This window comes from Manihot esculenta, chromosome 14 (genome assembly GCF_001659605.2).
Source record: "Manihot esculenta cultivar AM560-2 chromosome 14, M.esculenta_v8, whole genome shotgun sequence".
In the NCBI taxonomy this organism is placed as follows: Eukaryota; Viridiplantae; Streptophyta; class Magnoliopsida; order Malpighiales; family Euphorbiaceae; genus Manihot; species Manihot esculenta.
Window position 1 is genome coordinate 12,981,734 of NC_035174.2, and position 23,283 is coordinate 13,005,016.

The window sequence follows — 23,283 nt, forward strand, 5'->3', positions numbered from 1 at the left end:
ATTTTATGGCCCAAGATGAAAAATAGATAATAAATTATTTTTTAATATTTTTTAAAATATAAATTATTTTTTAAAAAATATAGTATAGTCTCTATCTTTTCTCATATTTATTAAAATGTTCTTATCATTTTTTTCCATCAACGAAATAGTCTTTCCGTCAACGAAATCGTCCATCTCTATATTTTTAGAAATCTATTAAAACATCCTTATCGTTTCTGTTTGTCAACAAAATAGTCCCTATCTTTTCTCACATCTGTTAAAATGTCCTTATCGTTTCTTTTTGTCAACGAAATAGTCCCTATATTTTCTTTTCTCCTCCTCCTCCTCCTCAAAAGAAGAAAAAGAAGAAGGAGAAGAAGGAGAAGAAGAAGAAGAGAAAGAAGAAAAAGAAGAAGAAAAAGAAGAAAAAGAAGGAGAGGAAGAAGAAGGAGAAGAAGGAGAAGAAGAAGAAGAAGAAGAGAAAGAAGAAAAAGAAGAAAAAGAAGAAGAAGGAGAAGAAAAAGAAGAAGAAGAAGCAAAAGAAGAAGAAGAAGAAGAAGAAGAAGAAGAAGAAGCAGAAGAAGAAGAAGCAGAAGAAGAAGAAGCAGAAGAAGAAGAAGAAGCAGAAGCAGAAGGAGAAGAAGAAGCAGAAGAAGGAGGAATAATCGATGAAGAAGAAAAGAAAGGAGGAGGAGGAGAAAAATAATGAGGGTAATTTAGTTTTTTATTATATTTTTAACGATAAAAATAGACAGAATGACTATTTTGTTGACGGAGAGAAAATATAAAAATGTTTTAATAGATTTCTAAAAATACAGGGACTGACTTATTAATAATGGCAATACTCAGAGACTAAATTATAAATCTCCCTATATTATATGACATATATCTTGTCTGGAAAGTTTTTTTAACTTCTTCAGGTCCCGGTTTTGATTTATTTTATTTTATTTTTGTACATTGGAAAGGGAAGGTTTCAATATCTTTTAAGTTTTAGTATAGTGTAATTTGACAAACTATGCACATAGTGGATAAAAATGTAGACTGAATAAACTATGAGAGTCCCATCTGATTTGATAGATAATTCATATGAAAAATATGCTTATTTATATTATTTACTTTGAAAACCAGTAGTGCCCTTAGATATTTCTTTCTCCCATGGAGAGGGCAAATATGGAAGGCAACAGAGACATTCAAATTAGATTCTAGTAGTGATTATATCAACATAACTAATCTATTAAAATTACTATTTAATATTTAAATCATTGAACTTTAGTTGGTTTTTTTTTTTAAATTTATCACTTATAAATTTTTCATAAATTTAAATGAAATTCTTAATGAGATAAAATAGAAGGCAATAAAGACGTATATAAAAAATTATTTAAAAAAATTATAAAAAATTATTTACTTTTAAAAAAAAATATTTAATTTTTAAAAATGCGTTGGTCACGTAGATAAGTTGAAAGGAATATATATTTTAGTTAGACTTTTTTTTTATGAGAAATAAGAATATTTTTTATTTATAAAATATCAAAGATCTAATACAAGAAGAAGTCCAAAACAGCACATACAAAGCCCAATGAAAAAGAAAATAAGCTGAACAAATAATTTATCCGTTAAAATTTAAAGAATTCAAAATATAAATAGACTCAATACGAGATCAATAAAATATAAGAGCAATCACTATAGTGTCTCTTTTAGTAAATTTTGATCGCCTGAGATAAGAAACTCCTAGTTAAATAAATAGAGTTCCAACATAATATCTTTATCGACTATTATCTACAGATTGAAACGTATAAAAAAAAAAAAAATTTAGGTTGATTGTATCTCTTAAAAAGAAGTTAACATCCATGCAGCAACTCTCCGCTTTCTCCCTTTTAGATCTCTGGCCACAATGGAAATAACCCAATAGTAGAAGCTAAAGGCCAAAAGACATACTGAAGAGTAAAGGATAAGAAAATTGACTTGAAGAATAATATCTACAACAGGGAGAAGAAAAAAACAGGAACCAAACGTGCACCATTGAGTCTAACCTAAAACAGTTAGATAAAGAACTTCAAAAGAGAAGAAATAACTTCTACAATGATCTCCAATCGCCACAGCCTAGGAGTCAGGGAAGTGTCACCAAACACTCAAATGCTAGAGAGATAGAAGGGAAGCACTGGCCTACACCTCTCTAACCTGCATCATATTCTTTTCATTTTATAATTTTTATTTTTTTATTATAGTTGTTTTAAAATTATTATTTATTATTTTTATTATAATAATATATTAAATGATTATTATAATTCTATTTAATTTTATTTTTAAAAAATCTCTTACTATTTAATAAAATTTAATATTTTTAAGATAGATATAATATTTTTAAGATAGATATAATAAAAAAGTTAAAAAAATTATTTTTTTAATATATGTAAAAAAATAAAGTGAACAAAAATTATAAAACAGAACGAATAAAACACAATAAAATAAAATAAAAACAGAAAACAAAAAATTCTTTCTTTATAGAAAATCTCTAGCATGTCCACAAGTCGATATAAAATAAAAAATACATATTTACAACTTCACTCAAAAGAGAAGGAAGGAAGCTCTCCTATGGGAAAAAGATGGAGGAGCTGCCGCTGCTGAGAGGAGCAGAGACGACCGTGACACCGACAAGAGCGGAGGCTCCCCGCAAAAATCTCTCACTAAGAGAAAGCTTGCTTTACACAGACTCAACAATATGAAATTGGGAGGATCAATTGTTGTTGTCTCTAGCTTCAAAAGAATAAACAAATGCATTAACTCTTTAATTAACAAGTGATCATGCATAACTTAAACAATAAATATGTTTAGATTACTTATTAGGGTCACTAATTAATTAATTAATCTTTATATGTACATATATACGTATTAGTAAATCCAGAAATTTAAGTCAGGGATCTAATTTTATTTTTTCAATAACTTCTCTTATTTTACTCACTTCACAAAAAGTTTGATATGAAGTTTTCAAGTTGAATTTCAGAGTAATCACATAAAATTTACATGGATAAATTTTTCATTGAATTTACCTATTTTAAAATTATTTTTAATTTAAATATTTAATCTATTACTTATATAAATACTATTTAATTTTATCTATGTAATATTTTTTTTAAAAAAATATTTTAACTTATAATTTATTAAACTCATTTATTTTTAAATTTATTATTTTTGTAAATCCAAATAGTTTATAAAAACTATTAAATAATCTAACATTACTTAAAACTCCATTTTTCTAAAAGTTTTAAATTTATTTTCATAAATTTAAATTGTTTAGCATATAATTTCAACATAAATAAGGGTGAACAAAAATAACTATAGCTTCTTAATAATAAGTGAATAAATTAATTACCTCATAAAATTTTAAAAAATTAAAGAATAATATATTTAGAAAACTTTAAAATTAAAAGTTAATTTTTTGGATTGGAAAAGAATAAAAAAATAAGGGTGGTTGCGGTTTTATTTACAAGAGAATATAAAAGTTTTAGAATTTTTAGAAAATTTGTTACTTCCTTTTAATATCAAAATCACTTAAAATATTTTTATATTTTATAAAATTAAATTGTTTAGTAATTTATTAAAAAATTAAAAATAGATATAGGTAAAGATATTAAGTAATATGAATATTTAAATTTATAAGTATTAAATAATATTTTTTGATAAAGTAATTAAAAAAATTAATTTCATAAAAATATAAAGGTATTTTAATCGTATAATTTTAAATAGGAATAAATTAATAAAATTTTAAAAATTTTTAGAGATTTAATAATAGTTTTCCTTTTATTTATCTAGAGTTAAAAGATAAAGTTATCAAATACTATTAAATAATTTAAAAAAATTTTAGTGGCCATTGGCTCTTTTGGCCACTATATGACTTTGTTATTGCATGCATGCTTGCATATTTAATGCTCTATTACTAAGCTAATGCTATTGGAAAAATTTAACTCAATCATATATTTTTAATATTGTAAAACGATTAAATTTGTAGTTAATTAATTTTTAAAGAGTAAAACATATATAAAAAAATCTTATAATTTTATTAATTTTTATTTTAGCATGTGATTATTTCACGTGACTATTGCCGGCATCATCCAAATTTTTCACTACAAAAATTTAACGGATTAGTAACGGAAATTTTCGTTACTAATTATTAAAAATCCGTTATTAAAATTATTTTGTAACGGATTTATAACGGAAATTTTCCGTTACAGCAAACCTCGTTGCTAATGTATTAGTAACGGATTTGTAACGAAAAATCCGTTACTAAATATTATTTCCTTTTCGTTGGTTTTAGTAACAGATTTTTTTAGTAACGGATTTTTCTGTTACAAAAATCCATTACTAATTGTGAAAAGGTAATAACATATTTTTCCGTTACTATTTTTAACAGATCAGTAACAACTTAATCCGTTACTAATCCGTTACTATTTATAAAATTACAATAAAATATTATATAATCTAATCAGACAATTTAACCTGTAAATACACTCACCTATTACAACTCATCTCAATAACAAAATGTAAAAACCAAATGTCATAGCTATCATGAATGCACTCAAATCCAATATCATATATTATGTAAATCAAATCAAACATATATCCAAGTATGAAGTTGTGCAATTTTAAACTAAAAAAATTAACAAATTATTTATTATCCTAGTACATATATGTAATGAAAAAAGAAACTATAAATGTGTAGTATTTTCGTCCTCGTCCTCGTCCTCATCATTAGCTTCATCTGCTTGATCAGGAGGCTGTGCAGAAGTTCCCTCACCAGGAGCTGAAGGCTGGATGCCTTGCCTTTGACTCACAAGTTGCATAAGTAAATCCTTCACCTGTGAGAGCTCAGAGGTAATCTGCACATTTTGCTCACGCAATACTTGTTCATTATCCTCACGCTCCTGTACCTTGCATCTGAGATCAGCCACTTCATCTTGAAGATCCTTATTTTGCTGAGCTGATGTGAAGGATGTACTAGCAGAAGTCTTGTTTGGGAAGAAAACTGAAGCCTGTGATCCAAGACCATACACCCTTCTTTTTTTCTCTCCACCTACTGCCTCAAAGTATAACTGAGCCTCATCAATGCGGGATGCTTGACTACTGTCATTATCTGTCTGTGATGCTTGCTCTTTCAAAGTCAGAAAGCGGTCCTTCAAAAAAAGATACCATGTGATATAACAGTATAAAAAATAAATCAAATACTTTACTATAAATTTATTTAATTTCTCACATGAATGGTCTTTGAGCGTGCATCAACAAACTCTGAGGTACCCTTCTTTTTATGAGTAGCCTCAAATAACTCATGAGTAGAGGATCTCTGCCTAGTCTTTCGCGCTACAAGTAAAATATAAATAGTAATAACATGCTTCAATATAAATTCACAACAAATTTTATAAAATTTAAAGCATTTGAAAAAATTTAAGTGAAAATGAATAGTACATACCATCTGTTGTTGATGTCTATACTGAAATATGGATCCTCCACAATGTTTTGATGGGCCAGCGCCTTGCCCACCTGTTTCACTCTTTCTGTTATTAGAGAATTTTTTGCATTTCTCTTTATACTCAGTTGCTCCCCAAGCGGATTGCCATGCATCCATTACTCCTTCTGTCAGTGATAGCCTCTTCTCCTTCCCATTCCTTACGCTACACATAAGGCTACGATACCGCTCGGCAGCTTTCTTCCTCCAAGCTATCTTCATAAGCTGCTCTATTACCTCCTCCCATAAGAAGTGTTTCTGTAATTACTCATATTTAGTGACAAATAATGCACAGTAAAAATAATTACATGTACTGTAAAATTTGTATTACCTTAAATTCTTGCCAATAGAATTCTTTAACCTCTTCTGGTACATTTTTCCAACAAAAGCCATCTGCTACTAACTTTTCCTTGAATATCAATGTAATCCGCCTAGCAATCGGATCAGAAGGCTGCATGCTGTAGAAGAATAATTGACAAAATAATTATATTGAAATAAGCATAGAAATTAAATGCATATTTAAAAATACTTATAAATTTTACTCACATTGAGTTTACTAAGGAAATATATGGTCTGTATCCTGTGGGTCCGCAACTACCAGAAGCAGATGCAGATGCAGATGCAGCCATCAGTGGAATAGGTGGCAAACCTATGGGAGCTGAGGCAGTACCAGATGTGTGCACTGAAGCAGGAGTGGATGATGCAACACCCTGTGTGGATCTCTCACCCTGGTCTGGTCTAGGAATCAAAGCAGTGTGCTGTACCAAATCTTGATTGATATTTTCTGATTCATTTGTGTGGACACTACCCCTGCCATGGTCTCCTCGACCCCGTGATGAAGATCCACGTCCTCGTCCTCTCATCCTGTATAAATTTACATTAAACAAATCACATATAGTTAATATATTTAATAACTGAAAGTAAAAAATAGATATCAATTATTTTATACCTTTTATTCACTATCTACATCTAAGTCATTATTATCATCATCATCATCATCATCGTCCGTTTCTGTTGCTATTATAGTTTCATCTTCATCATTTTCTTCACCATCATCAATTTCAATAACATCCCCAGTTGGATCATTTAATTGTTGTGTTGAATCATCAATTTCAATAACAATGGCAGTGTGTTCCATTTCATCTTGTTGAAATGGTTCTTCATCAGGTTGTGTATTTTCTTGTGTTGGAAGTTGAATCATAGAACGTGCTTTGACTTTTACAGCAGCCCACCATTCAATTTTATCTCGCTTTAGGCTAGGATACGAAGTATATATCACTTGTATTGCTTGTACTCCCAGCACAAAAGGCTCATATCTATTAAAAGATCGTTTATGATTTACATCGATAAGTTTATATTTACTATGGATCTTTGTGCCTACATTTGGAGTGGGGTCAAACCAATTGCATTTGAAAAGTACAACTCGCTTGATTGGAAGACCTGAATACTCCAAACGTATAACTTCAAGCAATTGTCCATAATAATCGCTCTCTTCGTTGCTGTAATTTGACCCCTTAATACACACCCCACTGTTCATAGTTGCTCTACTTGTACAGTATGACTTTGATTGAAACTTATATCCATTCACCATATATCCATTGTATGATGTCACACTTCGTAATGGACCCTTTGCAAGCGATATGATAAACTTGTTGGATATATTACTGCACGAATCATGAGCAAAATTGTTGAACCATATAGCAAATTCACTCTCCAATTTGATGTCAATCTGAGAATCATTGACTAACGGATCATTTGAGCGCAGTTGATCAATGTAAATGCTGGAAAAATCTCAACTTCATTAGAAAAAGTAATTTAAAAAATAATATATAAATTACTTATTAACGATAACTTACTCAATGTAGGGTTTCACTTCTGGACAATTTAATAATATGTACATTTGTGCTGCTTTATACTCATCCTCCATAAGGTATCTGGTTCTCCCTTTTCCTATTGGTCGACCGGACTGCATGAAAATTGATAGGTTGCCTTCATAATTTTCAGTATTTTCTGAAATTTCAACATTTCTTGGCACTTTTCGATGTCTAGTTTGAACATACGGCTCAAAGTAATGCGCACAAAATGAAGTGGCTTCTTCTACTAGGTACGCATTACAAATTGATCCCTCGACTCTAGCTTTATTTCTGACATTATTCTTAAGCCGTCGCAGATATCTATAAAATATATGACCAACATTAGTAAACATTATTAAATAACTTAATTAAAGTGAATTTAAAAGAACTTACCGTTCAAAAGGATACATCCACAGATATTGCACTGGACCTGCCAACCATGCTTCATATGCTAGATGGACGGGGAGGTGTTCCATACAATCAAAGAAACTTGGAGGGAAAACACGCTCAAGCTTACATATGATCAAAGGAATTTCACCATGCAACCGCAACATATCACTCTCATTTATAGCGGTATATGTTAATTCCCTAAAAAAATTGCTCAACTCTGTTAAGGGCTGCCAAACATTCGAAGGAAGCAACTCACGAAATGCAATTGGAATAATCCGCTACATGAAAACATGACAGTCATGACTCTTTATCCCAAACATCTTCAGCCTCTTCATATCAATACATCGGCCCATATTGGAAACATAACCATCAGGAAACTTGAGATTTTTCAGCCAATCACATAAGACCTGCTTACTTTGCTTATCTAGAGTATAACAAGCTTTGGGATATCTTCCAGTGACTTGATCCATTTCCAACTCTGGTCGATCGCAGATCACATTGAGGTCTACCCTTGACTTAGCATTATCCTTTGTCTTTCTCTCAACACTCATTACAGTGTTGATTATATTTTCAAAAAATTTTTTCTCAATGTGCATTACATCAAGATTATGTCGAATCAAATTACTTTTCCAATACGGTAAATCCCACAAGATACTTCTTTTTCGCCAACCGCATTGCTTTGATAGACTGGAATTTATTTCAAATGCATCCTCATCTATAACCCTCTTAAACCCCAATTCATTAATCTGTTTCAGTATTTTTTTCACCGGAAATAGGTGGTTTAGCTTTCTTAGTAACAGATATATTCTTCCTAAAAGCTGTTTTGTTTCTTCTAAAAGAATGGCTAGGAGGTAAAAATTTGCGATGATTATCAAACCATGATTGCTTACCTCCTCTTGTCAATGTAAATGCATCACTATCTTCTATGCAATAAGGACAAGCAGTCCGTCCTGCAGTGCTCCATCTAGATAACATTGCATAAGCAGAAAAATCACTTATAGTCCACATTAAAGCAGCTCGCAAGTTGAAATTTTCTTTATTGAATGCATCATATGTTTCAACTCCATTCTCCCATAAATCTTTCAACTCAGTTACTAGGGGTTGCAAATACACATCCAACTTATCTTTTGGATTTCTAGGCCCTGGGACAAGTATAGTGAGAAACATATACTCACCTTTCATGCATAACCATGGGGGTAAATTGTACGGTGTCAATATGACAGGCCATGATGAATATTGCTGACTAGATTGTCCAAAGGGTTGAAAACCATCGGTACATAGTCCCAGACGGATATTACGTTTTTCAGCACTGAAATGAGGCCAATTATTATCAAAAGCTTTCCATGCATGCGAATCAGCTGGATGATGCATTAAATCATCATTAGTCCCATGATTGGCATGCCAAGTCATATCCTTAGCTGTAGCATTAGATGCGTACAACCTTTGTAGTCTAGGTGTGATTGGCATGTAATACATTTTACTATAAGCAACTTGGGTTTTACTAGAGCTCTGGCTATCTTGCAATCGTTTGTATCTCAGATGATCACACACCTTGCACCTGAGCAATTCATTATCCTCACCCCAATAAATCATACAACCATTTAAGCAACTATGAATCTTCTGAATTGGTAATCCCAAGCCTTCAAGCAATTTCTTTGTAGAGTAGAAATTATCAGTAAACAAATTATCAGTAGGTAAAATTTCTTTGATTAATTGGCAAATATTATCAAAACAACGTTCGGACAAATGATGTTCAAATTTGATATTCAATATCCTTGCCACAGCTGACAGTTGTGAATGATTTTCACAACCTGGCCACAATTCCTGATTAGCAGCGGCCAACATGTCATACAATCTCTGAGTAGATTGGTTTGAAGGCTCAGTACTTATTGATGGGGAGAAACTAGGCCCTGCTGCATCTGCAACTAGTTGCTCATAAGCATTAGAGAACTCACCATGTTGATATTCCACATTGCAAGTATTGTCAGTCGAATCAGTACTTCTTCTATGGACCGTATTGTAGTTTTGAATTTCGTCATGCAAATACCATACGTAATAGTCTCTAACAAACCCATATTTCATCAGATGAAACCTAATTGTATTCTCATCTTCAAAACTGCGATTTTGGCACTTAAATTGATTACATGGACACCTAATTAGTTCTCCATTCAAACAATCTGGAAACTATTTGGCAGCTGATATGAATTCATTTAATCCTTCAAGGAATAAAGGATTTAGTAGACCATCTTTTAGTCTTGCATACATCCAACCTCTATTACAATGCATATTGTACCTATTGTACCTAGAAAAGAGTTGGTCATAACGGTCAAAACGACTATCAATATTTGCATATTGAATTTCAATCACAATCTAAGTTATTGAAAGATGACTATATCAATTAATTCATCCAACCAAATAAAATGACTATCAATTTGAAAGTTGACGAAGACAAAGAGAAGCTCCCTTCAACTCAACCAGACTAGGAAAATCTACAATGTCCAATATACCTTGTGTTCATTTGATTAAACTTTTGTCACTCCAAAACCAGGAAAATCTACCAAGTCCAATATACTTAATTGGAGTTCATTTGACTACACTTCATGTAAATAATCAAGTGAAAATAAAATGTAACTACCATGAAATATTTATAAATTTAAGGAAGAGGTGACCATAAGTCTTGTTATCATTTTCTGTACTTTTGGCAATTTTTTTAACACATCTATGTATAAATTTATTAATATATTTTATTTTTAAATTAAAATTAAAAATTGAAAATAAGTTAGTTTTTGAGAAGGAGGACTTACAGGGAAAGGCATCCCCAAAAGTATATATTTTATTTTTAAATAAGAAGATAAGTTAGTTTTTGAAAATTAAATAAAATTAATATATTTTATTTTTAAATTTATCAATTATGGAGTAACTTATCATTGTGTTGATTTTTTAAAATTTTAATTTAGCTTTTAGAACTTTTAATGAAAGACATATTGCTCAAAATATCATTCTTGCTCAAAAGACTTATTTTTGAAACAGCTTTAAACAAGAAAATAAGTTAGTTTTTGAAAATTAAATAAAACAAAATTAATATATTGGATTCATATATGTGCATACATATGCTTCTTGTTTTCAAGGTTGTTATGGTGAATTTGATAAAGCTTTTTAACTAATCCGAAAGAGAGTTATAAACCTACTTATTGTTTGTAGATATGGTGATTGAAATGGGTGATTGATTCATGAAGCTTGGAAGTTTAAAAGATTTGAGGTTTAACTGTTAAGAAGATAGTTATTAAAAAAATTCAGTGACATTTTTGTGAGCACAAGAATTGGAATATTGAGGGTTATGGGGATTTTTGTTGAATTTATTTAATATTGTGGCCCATGCACTCTTATTCCTATGTTTCATCATTATATTGTACAAAACAAGGCTAATGTGGCATAAACTATATAAATGTTATTATGTTGTCTCTGCAATGTGGGATATAGGTGAACTGGTGAAATATAACAACCATGCTATGGAGTGATTGTTGTTTGGCTGCTTTGCACTTACAGTTGAGGGTTTCATGAATCTCCCTCAAAAACTATCTAGGGACTATATTTCTTTGTTGAATACTTGCATCTCCAGGCTTAATGCAGTCAGTATGCAGTTTTCTTATTTGGTCGATTTGTAAACTAGAATTTTATAAGAATTCAATTCAATTGAATTGTGCTTTGTTAATTTTCGTGTTTGGAATGAGAGAATTTCAATTTTTTTCATGTTAACTTGGAAAAAACTTCATCTTAAAATAAATAGAAATCAAACTTGACTGTATGAGAATTTCATTAAATTCTCTGTTTTGCAAACAACTTTTTTAAAATGAAGCTAAAAAATTTTATTATGTTTCTTCAAGCTAGTTTTTTTGAAATCATAATAATTGTGACTGTGTTTGTGGTCTGCTATATGGGCTTCAACTAAATTTTAATGCATTATGCTTTCGTTTCTTGGAAACAAATTTGGGATTGAGTAATTGGGCAATTCACTGAGAAATCTAATAGGAAATTGCTGTATTTCTTCTTTTTAGTTTTATGCCTTTCCCTTTGTTACCTGTTGTGAGTGTGAAATGAAGGCTCATTCTGGAACCTTCTGATCTCTGAGAATTTTAGGAATCAACCTTCAATAAAACTAGAATTATTTATTTTAGAACAAGGTGCTTAAATACAATCTGATTCCTCATTATAAGCAACCGTTTTTCTTTTATTAGTTAGGAGTTTATGCCCTAAACAAGTCCTGTTTCTTGTACAACCAATACTAACTACTGCTTGAATCAGGAAAAACAAATGAGTAAAAGACTGAAATCTGAATAAACTAATAAATTAATTTCACATGAATCAGTTCTTTGCCTTATTTTTCCCATGCGAGAACCTCTTATAGACTTGCTGAAAATCTCATTTTTTGCTGTTTATTCTTTACATGCTAATATTTGACATACTAGGTTTCAATCCTGACATCATTGTAGATTTTCATAACTTATTTGCTAAAATCACTATGGTTTTTATATTTTGTGAAGCCAATAATGTGATATGGTGGTTTTTGTTTTGGTATCACTCAATCTGGGTTGTTTACAGACTGGAAAATCAAAGCATTATGGATTCATTGAATTTGCAGACCCTGAGTTACAATTTATTTTAGTGGAATTTGGCTTTAAAGCATCTGTAGTTTTTATTTTCCATGTGAGGATATGTTTTTTCTGATTGCAGGTGGCAGAAGTAGTTGCCGAATGTATGCATAATTATCTATTATTTGAGTATCTTCAAACGGATCTCAACTCAAGACCCATATCACAAGGAACAATGAAAACAGCAAACAGCAAGAAAATAGCACATTATAATCACACAAAAAAATTCAACAACTCATTTCAATAATCTCACATTAACATATCAATAAAATTCAACAACCAATTTCAATAATTTACACAAAAAAGAGAGCATTTGAAATCACAATCTCAAAATTAATTCAAACCTGCAGTGACTGGACCAGCGGATGAGGCGAAAATCAGCAGAGGCTTGCTTGACGACGAGGAACAGCACCGGACAGCAGAAGAACGGGACCAGCGGATGCGCCGATGAGAATTAGATGATGCAGCAACGATGACCAAAGGGAGCAGCGGAGGAAAGAGAAGAACCAACCACTACCAGCGGACGCAGCAGCGGCGTGACTGAGGACGAGGAGCAGCACCGAACGGCAGACGGACTAGACTGACGGAAGCAACGACGACGATCAGAGGGAGCGATGGCGAAAATAGAAGAAGCAGCCACCACCAGCGGACGCAGCAACGGTGGTGACAGCGGGAAGAGAGGTTTTGGAAAATTTTGTTGAAATGCCGAGAAAAGAGAAGTCAATTTGTGTGATTGAGAAAGGGAAAATACAGGATTTCATATATTAGGGATTTCAATTTTAGTAACGGACACATCCGTTACTAAATTTAACTTCTGTAACGGATAGTTTATCCGTTACTAAATAAACTGAATAGAAAACAATTTAGTAACGGATTAGTTCATCCGTTACTAATTTTGTGCCCATTGAACCAATTCTGTCACGGATATGAATCCGTTACAGAATTTAGTAACGGATTAATAACGGATTATTTAATCCGTTACTATTATTGTTCTTTACATGATATCCGTTATTAATCCGTTACTAATCAGTAACAGATATTTTCCGTTACTATTTCGATAAATTTTTGTAGTGTATGAGAGAAAAGAAAGTAAAAGAGAAAAATGATAGAAAGTGGAAGAGAAAATAAAAAAAATGGAAGAAAATGAAAGAAAAAAATATGAGAGAAAATAAAGATAATGAAACAAAAATTAAGAGATAAAAGGAAGATTAAAAATGAAAGAAAATTGAAGAGAAAATAGAAGAAAATAATTGAGAGAAGAAAATAAGATAAGGGAAAAATGAAGGAATGAGGAGAGAACAAATGAAAGAAATGAAGGGAGATGAGAGAAGAAGATAAGATAAGGGGAAAATGAAGGAAAGAGGGGAGAAGAGGAGAAAGTAAGTAAATGAAATGAAGGAAGATAAAATGCGTGAGTGTATAAATATGCGAATTAGTAACGGATTTAGTAACGGATTGAATCCGATACTAAATTTAATAAAAAACGCAGACAAATTAAAATAAAAATGTGGTATTATTCTCCAAATTTTAGTAACAGATTTCTTAATTTATTACTAATTTTTAGATTAGTAACGGATTCAGTAACAGATTTTTTTCGTTACTAAATTAGAAATAAAAAAAGTGGGATTTTAAAATAAAAGCGCGGTATGTTATTCTCTAAAAATGAGTAACGAATTATAGAATCCGTTACTAATTTTCGAATTAGTAATGGATTTAGTAACAGATTATATCCGTTACTAACTTAAAAAGAAAATATGAAATTTTAAAAAATAAAAAATCGATTTTTTGTTAAAAAAAATAGTAACGGATTTAATCCGTTACTAATTATATAATAGATTGCATTCCGTTATTAAATCCGTTAATATTTTATTCATTTAATTTATTTATTTAGTAATCGATTTAGTAACAAATTTAGTAACGGATTAAGATCCGTTATTAATTTTTAGCTAATTTAGTAACAGATTTATAACGGATTTCAAAATCAGTTATTAAATTTGTAAAAGATTTTATTAAGTAACAGATTTAGTAACGGATTTGTTAATCCGTTATTAAATAATAAAAATTAGTAACGGAATACAAAATCCGTTGTTAATCCGTTACAAATTTGTAACGAATTTAAATCCGTTACTAATATCCGTTACTATTCCGATAAATTTTTATAGTGTTTAGTGATCTTCTATTACCCATATTTTAATAGTTTTCCATCATATCCAATACCCTCCGGTTGATTGTTCTCCATCGCACTAAATTGGCTTGGATTTTATAAAGATTTTGGCTTTTCAACATCTCCATCAACAAGTTTTAATCCAGATTTTAATAAAATTAGGTGTATGAATGGATGATTTGAGTAGTTTGCTTTTGAAGTTTTCATCAACAAATAAACCTTCATTTAGGCGTAATAGATTTGTTTTTAATGATTTTTTGTCTTTAATAAATATAGATTTGTTTAATCTATAATCTCTCATTCCAATGCTTTTGGATTTGATTGAAATACAAAAATGTTGGATATTACATTTAGGGTTTGGATAGATTTTAAAACTAGATTCTCTAACGTTTTGTGTTTTTTGGTTAAGAGTTGTAATCTTAATTATTATATTAAGATTCATGTAGCATGATAATAAATATAATTACATTAAGTATGCATGTGATGATATGTGTAATTTTAGCTTAATTTATTCATTATATGCATAATGAATTTTAATGCATTAATGTATTGTATGTGAATGATAATAATGGAATGTGTATAAAGGAAGCAAAATCTATATTAAAAAAAAAAAAGGGTAACATACTTTGGTAGAAACTACAAAATAATCTTACAAAATCAATCTTAGACTATAATTTGAAAGAAGTGCTTAACCATAAGTTATTTTGTAAATTTGTTATATTTTAATTAAATATTTAATACCATATTATCAAAATTCGACCATATTAACTAATAAATCTCATTTTGCGTAAAAAAATGTATTTTTTAAATTAAAATTTTAATATTAAATCTTAACTTAAAAATGCACAAAATTATACGCCACTTTTTTTATAATCACACTATTATGGATTATGATATCCAAAATATTTGTATAGTCTCAATTTATAATGAATATAACAATGTGATGAAATATACATGGGTATTTGATAGTGCGAGATTCAGAGGTTTACTAGATGATGAGATATAGACTGATATGGTAGTAAATCATCTTAGTTTAGTGAATACGAAGTATTAATAGAGTTAGGTGTATCATTCGGATTGCTTAAAATTAGAGTTGCAAAATGAGTTAAAATTTTTTTAAAAAATATAGTGAAATCCATTTTTTCTATAGTAGAAGGTTATATATATCCTCATCTATATTGGGTACATTTGCGATATGTCTCTTTTAAGAGAACTATTATATTTTTAATAGATTTTTTAGACGGCTTATTAACAGCAGACAGTTAGCTTATTTAATGTTAAACCGATTTAAAATCATACTATTTTCTAACATATGTTATGTCAAGACAGGTATAATACATATATTTAATACTTTATACGGTTGTCCAAGTGACTATCCAAACATCTTTACTGGTGCAAGATTGAATAATTTAGGATACTCTTTTGGAACATACTTATTTACTGTTTATTCAAATGTTAAGAAGGAGGAGAGAAATAATCCATATATCATGATCTAAAAAAGGAGAAATTGTTATGTATTATTGATATTCTCCCTTAAAACTTGTAAGACGTTTTGAATTGATGATGTATTAGAAAATATTTTAATATGTATAAATTTTACAATTTTTTATATATCAAAATTTAACTGTTGAGTTATAAAATTTTATATTTTATTTTAAATTATTATTTTTGGTAAGAATAGAAAACTATAGGGTATATAAGCCGTTCCTATACAATCATGCATAAGCCATGATTTCACTTCCTCTAGAGGGTGAGGAAGAACATGTAGACCCACTGGCAAGGTAAATTATTTTAAGATAACTTGATGAATTTTACAGAAATTTTTATGTTTTAAAAATGATTTCAGTTGTTTGAGAAATTTTTGAAATTTATTTCAGTGCTCGAGATAAAAGCAGAAAAAACAACAAACAGCTATTTTTTTAAGACACAAAATATTTTTTAAAAAATATTTTTTACATGCGGAATATAAAATATTAAGTTATTTTTTGTATTTTAAAAATTTTATTAAAATTTATATATATAAATTTATTGATAAATTTTATTTTTTAAATTAAAATTAAATAATAGAATATAAATTATTTTGTTGGAAAATCTTTTCTATAAAAAATACTTTTTATAAAATTTTTTATGGATAATTTTTTTTAAATACAAATTACTTTTTACAAATGAACCATCTGTTTATTTCATAAAAAATATTTTTCACATTTTATAGTATTTGAGATGCTAAAAAAATTAATCAATATAAAACATTTTTCTAATAAAAAAATTAAACTATTTTAAAAAATATTATTTAAAAAAAAATTATTTCTTGTATTTTTAAAATTTTATTAACACCTTAATATATAAATATAATTAATATATTTTTTAAAATTAAAATTAAATAATGAAAAATAAACCAGTTATAAAATATTTTTTATGCATTGCAAATATTTGTCAATTATAAATTATTTTCCACAGCTAAATGGAGTATGGACTTAAATTTTTTTTCTTATCGGTTCTAATAAGGATGAATTAATAAAAATAATAAAATATTATAATTTAACTTATGATAATATAGATTAATTAATTAATTTAAATTTTTAACATTTTTGACATCAAATACCATTACCTTTTAAAATAAGAAAATTATAAAAAAGAAATCAATTAATTTAAATTTTTACGAAATTTTGTACTCCAATTATATGGTTGATATTTTGAGTGGTTGCAAATCAGACTGAAGAAAAAAAATAATAAAAAGAAAAAAAAAAAAAAAAAAAAAGAGAGAGAAGATTTATGGGTCAGAAACTGCAACCCATATGGAGAATTGGAATAAAATGAGCTAATTTTCATAAAATTGAGCCCAAAAATGAAGGCCACTACTTGAATCTTTCTTATTCTGAGATTACCCCAAATTAGAAAACACTAAAGCCCAAACCACCTTTTGATCCCTAATTTTCTCTTTTGGTCTTGCCGAAACAAATAGCAAATTTTGATTTGGTAGCCTATTCAAGAAATCTTGCTCCTTCAATTCATAAAAAAACTAACTACTTTCAAAGTTCAGTAACGTTGTTGTTGATATTTCTTTTAAGGAAAAAAAAAACATGAGGCCTGTTGAATTCTTTCGAAAATAAATTTTGCCCCTTAATTCTGATGAATTAAATAATAATTTTTTTTAAGACTTCGAAAATATTTTTTAAAGAAATTAATTATTTTTTTCCCTAATTGGGCTTGTTAGCGTGTAAGTATCGTCCGAAACAACGTATCCAAAGTAATATATACAAAAACTATATCAAATAAAGAAAAATAAAAATAAAAAAAATAAAATAAAAAACTTCCCATTAATTATTTCCTATCACCTAAAATACATTACATAAATTAATTATTTTTTTATAATTTCTTTTTTATTTTATTTATTTCCCCTGAAGTGGACTCAATCTTTCGACTTTGCTCTCCAATATCAATAGTTTCATCATTTTCATCCTCATCCCAATCATATGCCTCCATTGACTGTTGATAATATCGAACGGCTACAAACATCATAAACACTGCATGACGATATTAAAAAAAAATATTATTTATTAGATTTAATTAATAAAATCAGTTGAAATGACGAGGATGTCCTCACCTGCCCAAACACGAGCAATCATGGAGGAGAGGTTCCATACGAGGGTGAAAATGGCCAAAGCAACGGCTTTCTTGTGCGAGCATGAATCCCACGCATCTCGAAACCGTCGAATCCAGAATTTAGCTTCACAGTCCATTTTATTACCAAAAAATAAATAAATTAGGACACTTCACTTGATAATTACTCCAATAATAGACCGTTGCTTGCGCAGTCGATCAATAACAATAATTTTTTTCATAATTTTCATGTATTCACACATATTAAAAAATATAATTTTTTAATTATATTATTTTAAATATATTAAAATTTATTAAATAAACTCTAAATTTTAACATGTAAAATAAAAACTATGGTCAGTAAAAAGCAAAAAAAGAAAGTACACACGAGACATTCTCTAAAGTGAGTGGGTCCTATCAAAAGGAGGCAATGGTGTATTTTTTTTATTTTATTTTTATGAGTCCTAAATTAGAATCCGAGATCATAAATAATTGAGATCATGATCATGATGGAGATGGAAAATGGATTTGGACTCATGTAGGACCCAACGGATCTACATCAGACACAAGACCTACCTTCCACTGTAATTTCTTAAGGGTTGGTATCGTAGGCAATCTAATCCTGTGTTCCATCACCGTTTCCCATTATGGGGTCCACTTTTTGGCCGTTAGATTTGATCAGTGTATGACAATGAGCAGTAACTAGTGTGGTCTAACGGTACTCAATCAAAACATTGGAAGATGAAAAATAAATAAATTGAAGAATTTACCGTAAGCGGTTAGCTGTGTGGAGTAGGAAGAGAAGATTTTTGGCACAGTAAAAACCCCAAAAAAACCTGGGGAAAAGAGCACAAAGTTTCAGTAAATAAGTGAAGAGAAACTGGTGTTGAAGGTAATTTTATTAGTTTCATCTTCTTGCGAAGTAGCAGAACTTCACCGACAAGGATCCAATGTAAGCAAAGGTGACAATTTTCACCGACAAGTATTGAACCTCTAATAATAGAGTTGCCTTGGCATCATATATTCTATATTTTATATATGATTTCACAAGTGAAGATAGAATCACAACTTTTCTAAACATTTTTTTAATAGCATTTCAAATGATTTTAGTGATTTTTCCCTAAAGAAAACAATGTTGAAGTTCCAAGATTAAAAGATGTGGAACCGAATATGTATATATATTAAAGAAAGAAGATACATACCCAGTTTGGCCATATTCCAGATGGTTATGGAGCTGCCACACCTAGCAAAAACAAACAGCAGTACTGCCAACTGCCATTTTCAGAGTTCATCAAACTTTTTGTTTGTTTCCCAAATAAATATGAATAATTTTCTTAAAAAAAAAAATTAAAATTAGAGGAAATATACCTTCATTGTAGTAGCAGGATCCCCAGAGAAAAGGGCTTTGATTTTCAATAAGCACTCATTCAAATATGGCAGAACCAATTTTAGTAACCAAATGGCCTCTTCTTCACCCACCACATGACTTCTATCTTCTATATATATAATAACTCCCCTGCAATTTTTTTTTCAATATGAAGAAATGGAAATTAGGAGACTCATTTAATACTCTCTCTTTGTTTCATTTAATCTTAATTTCTTGATTATTGGATTGATTACCTGCAAATAAGTGATCTATACAAGAAAATTGCAGCAAGATAAACCAGACCCAGATAGGAAATCACAGAAATAAAGCTGTGAAAGAAATGATAAAAAACAGAGTTCAGTTTTGGGCTCTGTTTTTGAACAGAGGAATACCAAACAAGGAATAAAGAAGCCAGCATGAATACAGTGTTTGTGATTTCTGACCTGACATTAAGATCTTTGGTATAGGAGGATGAGATAATGATAAATGTACCAATTCCAAAGACAAATGCAGATCTTGATATGTCTCTCCACATCACTAAATCCACTAAATTGCCAAAAAACAATAGAATTTACTGGATTTCATCAAGCAACTGAACCATAAGAAAGAGGAATTCAACTCTTTCGAAGAAACTGAGATCTCACCGAGATTTTGCAATTTGTTATGAGTTTCTGGGAAATTCTGATGGTTTCCATTACTTAATGGAGCTGCAAACAAAAAATTTATAATAAAAAATTCAGACCCAATAATCCTAACAAAGAAAATAACTCAAAGAATTAAATTACAGTAAAATTAGGACATAAAGAATCCTTACTTGGAGTGGGTTTTGAAAGATTTTGGTAAATTGTTGCTCTTCTTAACACAGGAGGAGGCTGTTTATTCACTGTTGATGAAGTGGGTGCTGTTCTATTCCTAAATTGATAAACCCTTTTATCTTCATTCACTAATTTCTTAGGTTTCTGTTCTGGTGATGCTTTTGTTTCCACTTTCTTAGTTTTCTCTTCTGGGATTTTAATCTCCTTAACTTCAAGGCTCTTCTTCTCAATCTCAATCTCCACCTCCTCATCTCCTTCTAATGCCTCATCCCCATCAGTTGCCTCATCATTGTTGTCATCTTGATTATCCACCAAGAGTATAGGAGGTGATTTGATTAGTGCACCGTGGGCTTCACTGCTTGAAATGACCTCTTTGCAAGATTCCTCAGATCCAGCTTCCTCAATTTCAGGTGGACTCTTCTCAATTCTATTAACGGAATCATCACTACCTTTAAACTCCGATTCATCCTCCAATGCTTTCTCAGGCTCCGATTTGGCTTTCCTCATCGGAATTGAATCTCTTCCACTATCGAGTTCAATATTACCAGACTGGTTTGCAGCATGCTCTGAATCCGACTTCGATTTCCTGAATTGCGCACCAGATTCAGCAAATTCTCTTGTATCAGATCTTGGTTTTCTTATCTGAACTGGGCTTTTCTCATTTCCATCAGTATTTACATCGGATCTTCCTTTCTTCCCCTGAATTGGGGTTTTATCGATTTCATCCAGAGAAACACTCAGCTCTTTAATTCCATCAGATCTTCCTCTTCTCGCCGGAATTGAGATTTTCTTGATTCCATCGGCAGAAACACTCAACTCTCTACATTGTTCTTCACAGTTCTTGATTGGTGAAGGCTCAGTTTTCCCTTTAGCTATCTGAATTGGACCATCAAAACTCTCAGATTTCCATGTCTTTCTCTTAGCAGTACCAGATTGGCCTCTCTTAACTAATTTTCTCGAAGAATCAACAGTCTCTTCATTGTTTCCATCTCCATTGAAAACCTTGATGCCACCTTTGACTTCATCAAGCTTCATTCTGCTCTCCCATACAGAGCCTGCAACCACACTAGTTTTAACTCCAGCTCTTCTCCTACTAACATCCATCGTCCCCTTTTTAATCTATACACTTTCTTATCTTTGTTTGTGGTAATTGAGTGCTACTGGGACATGGGCGTTAATAATAATGGATAAGAGTCTTCAAGCTCAAGAAATGGTGGTTGGTGATGATGTGAGGGACACCTGGAGAATCCCTTTTGCTCTGAGAAGTAACAGAGTTAATTTTCTCAGGAAAATGTGGTGGGGTTGAGAAGAAGATGATATCTTGGTTTGAGGGTATTTATTCCTTTAGCTTTTAGTGTGACAGGATCTGTGAGATCACAGTAGCCGAGGCAGGGAGTCCTCAAAGTCATTAGCCTCACATGCAATGCAAGTGAAGAAGCAGAGCCAAGTTTTGAGATTTGTTCATTTTGTTTTGGTATTTTTCCAAGTCAGATGCAATGAACAGATGATGTTAAAAACTGCAAGTTTTGTGTAGAAAGAGTAGTGCCAGCTAACTCTTTGGACATACCCAAATACAAACACCTAACCTCTGTGAGGTCTAATTGCCGTCGAAGTAGTTTGATAAGTCCTCTACTTGTACTATTACCTAAATACTAAAATATAATAATTCTTTTTAGATGGAGATTGAGAATCGAAGTAAAATTTAAAATTTTTTAAATTTATTAAAATATATTTACCACAGTATTAAATCTGTAAATGCAAATATAATATTACGTATAAGTTAAAATTTAAATTGATTAAGTTGATTTGAACTATTCAACTTTTAATTTAATTATAAATTATTAAATTAATCTGTAATTTTACAAATGATCTAAATTTAAATCATTACAAAATTTTTATCCTTATCAACCAAAATTTTCTTTTTGACCCAATAGTTTGGAAGGTGAAATTGGTTTGTACATAATAATCATTTGCCTTTTTGCAATTTGTTCAAGCATACAATATGACTATGGGATATCAATTTTTTTAATAAATTTATTATCAATTTATTTCAAACAAAGGAGGTTATTTTTTTTTTCAAATCTAAAAGTGATTTAACACTAGTCAAAGGAGTTGTCCTTTTAACACTTTGGTTGATGATTCTTGCCTAATTAGAGGAGACCTTATTATTATATTATTTAATTTTACCATAGAAATGTATGGCTCAAGATGCTGTTGGACCTCCACTCCCTATGTTTTTCCTTTTAAAAGAAAATCTAAAATCTATTGGAGTAGGATAATGCATGGTTACAACTAATTGAGAGTGAAATCAGTTGACCAAATTCCCTTTGATTAATTACATTGGCTAATTGCATGCGTTGAATTATAAACTAATATTTAATTTATGTTCTCCTCCTTAACTATTACCTCCACCTATTATTAAATTCGAATTAGAGCTAACTTATCTCAAAAAGAAAAAAAGTGTCTAAAACCACACATTATCCTTGGTAATTATTGAGTTTCGGATATTCTGACCACAGTTAAATCCATGTAAGAAAACCGGACTGTAGTCTCATCAAAGCCCGCTACGAGTCCATCCACTAGCACGCGGCCCTGACTTCGTGCAAGTAGGCCGGACAGAGCAGAACTCGAGCCCATTGGAGGGAGATCCAGTGTAACGACCCAAAAATCGGACCGCTACTGGCACTAGGATCCAGGTCGACTTAAGATCGCCGGGACCCGTAGCAAGCCTGCTATACTCTCTGAGTACCTGTAAAATCCCATACATGATCATACATTTTCTGTGAAAACATAAAACTTTGCTCTAAACCTAGGCTCAACCTGTGCATGCACTATCTCTGAAACCCCTTACTAGAGCTTGCTCTAGACGGGTTAAACTCATAGTATGTTAAGCCTGGTTTTCACATACACATCAAGAAAACATTTACACAAAGAAACAGTCCATGTATACAAAAGGGATTTCCAACATGG

The 23,283-nt window shown here is 30.4% G+C and overlaps 3 protein-coding genes across 4 annotated transcripts; all 3 read right to left on the bottom strand.

The window, feature by feature from the left end:
- Positions 1–4,682: 4,682 nt before the first annotated feature.
- LOC122721794 lies at positions 4,683–6,339 on the bottom strand. The gene is made up of 4 exons (XM_043950711.1): positions 6,023–6,339; positions 5,808–5,934; positions 5,441–5,734; positions 4,683–5,147 (listed from the first exon to the last, which is right to left on the bottom strand). The coding sequence occupies exons 1-4, from the start codon at positions 6,337–6,339 to the stop codon at positions 4,683–4,685; spliced, it is 1,203 nt and encodes a 400-aa protein (XP_043806646.1).
- A 2,121-nt stretch (positions 6,340–8,460) lies between these two features.
- Positions 8,461–9,801, bottom strand: LOC110607376. Its single transcript, XM_021746474.1, has one exon. The coding sequence runs from the start codon at positions 9,799–9,801 to the stop codon at positions 8,461–8,463; it is 1,341 nt and encodes a 446-aa protein (XP_021602166.1).
- An 8,004-nt stretch (positions 9,802–17,805) lies between these two features.
- On the bottom strand, positions 17,806–21,873 carry LOC110607381 (reticulon-like protein B21). 2 transcript variants are annotated; one of them, XM_021746480.2, is made up of 9 exons: positions 20,313–21,871; positions 20,143–20,205; positions 19,942–20,044; positions 19,753–19,827; positions 19,501–19,648; positions 19,335–19,404; positions 18,903–18,968; positions 18,137–18,259; positions 17,806–18,056 (listed from the first exon to the last, which is right to left on the bottom strand). In XM_021746480.2, the coding sequence occupies exons 1-9, from the start codon at positions 21,415–21,417 to the stop codon at positions 17,899–17,901; spliced, it is 1,911 nt and encodes a 636-aa protein (XP_021602172.1). In that variant the 5' UTR covers positions 21,418–21,871; the 3' UTR covers positions 17,806–17,898. The 2 variants fall into 2 exon arrangements, with proteins under 2 accessions (XP_021602172.1, XP_043806597.1); XM_043950662.1 differs by lacking the exon at positions 18,903–18,968 and having other exon boundaries at positions 20,313–21,873.
- Between the last annotated feature and the right edge of the window lie 1,410 nt (positions 21,874–23,283).

Coding starts and splice junctions, on each gene's coding strand:
- LOC122721794 (XM_043950711.1), bottom strand. CDS start 6,339: ATGAGAGGACGAGGACGTGGATCTTCATCACGGGGTCGAGGAGACCAT. Junction 5,935..6,022: donor ATTTCCTTAGTAAACTCAAT/GTGAGTAAAATT, acceptor ATTCTTCTACAG/CATGCAGCCTTCTGATCCGA. Junction 5,148..5,440: donor ATAGACATCAACAACAGATG/GTATGTACTATT, acceptor CTTTTTTTGAAG/GACCGCTTTCTGACTTTGAA.
- LOC110607376 (XM_021746474.1), bottom strand. CDS start 9,801: ATGAAATATGGGTTTGTTAGAGACTATTACGTATGGTATTTGCATGAC.
- LOC110607381 (XM_021746480.2), bottom strand. CDS start 21,417: ATGGATGTTAGTAGGAGAAGAGCTGGAGTTAAAACTAGTGTGGTTGCA. Junction 20,206..20,312: donor TCTTTCAAAACCCACTCCAA/GTAAGGATTCTT, acceptor TTTTGTTTGCAG/CTCCATTAAGTAATGGAAAC. Junction 18,057..18,136: donor GATTGCTCGTGTTTGGGCAG/GTGAGGACATCC, acceptor ATCGTCATGCAG/TGTTTATGATGTTTGTAGCC.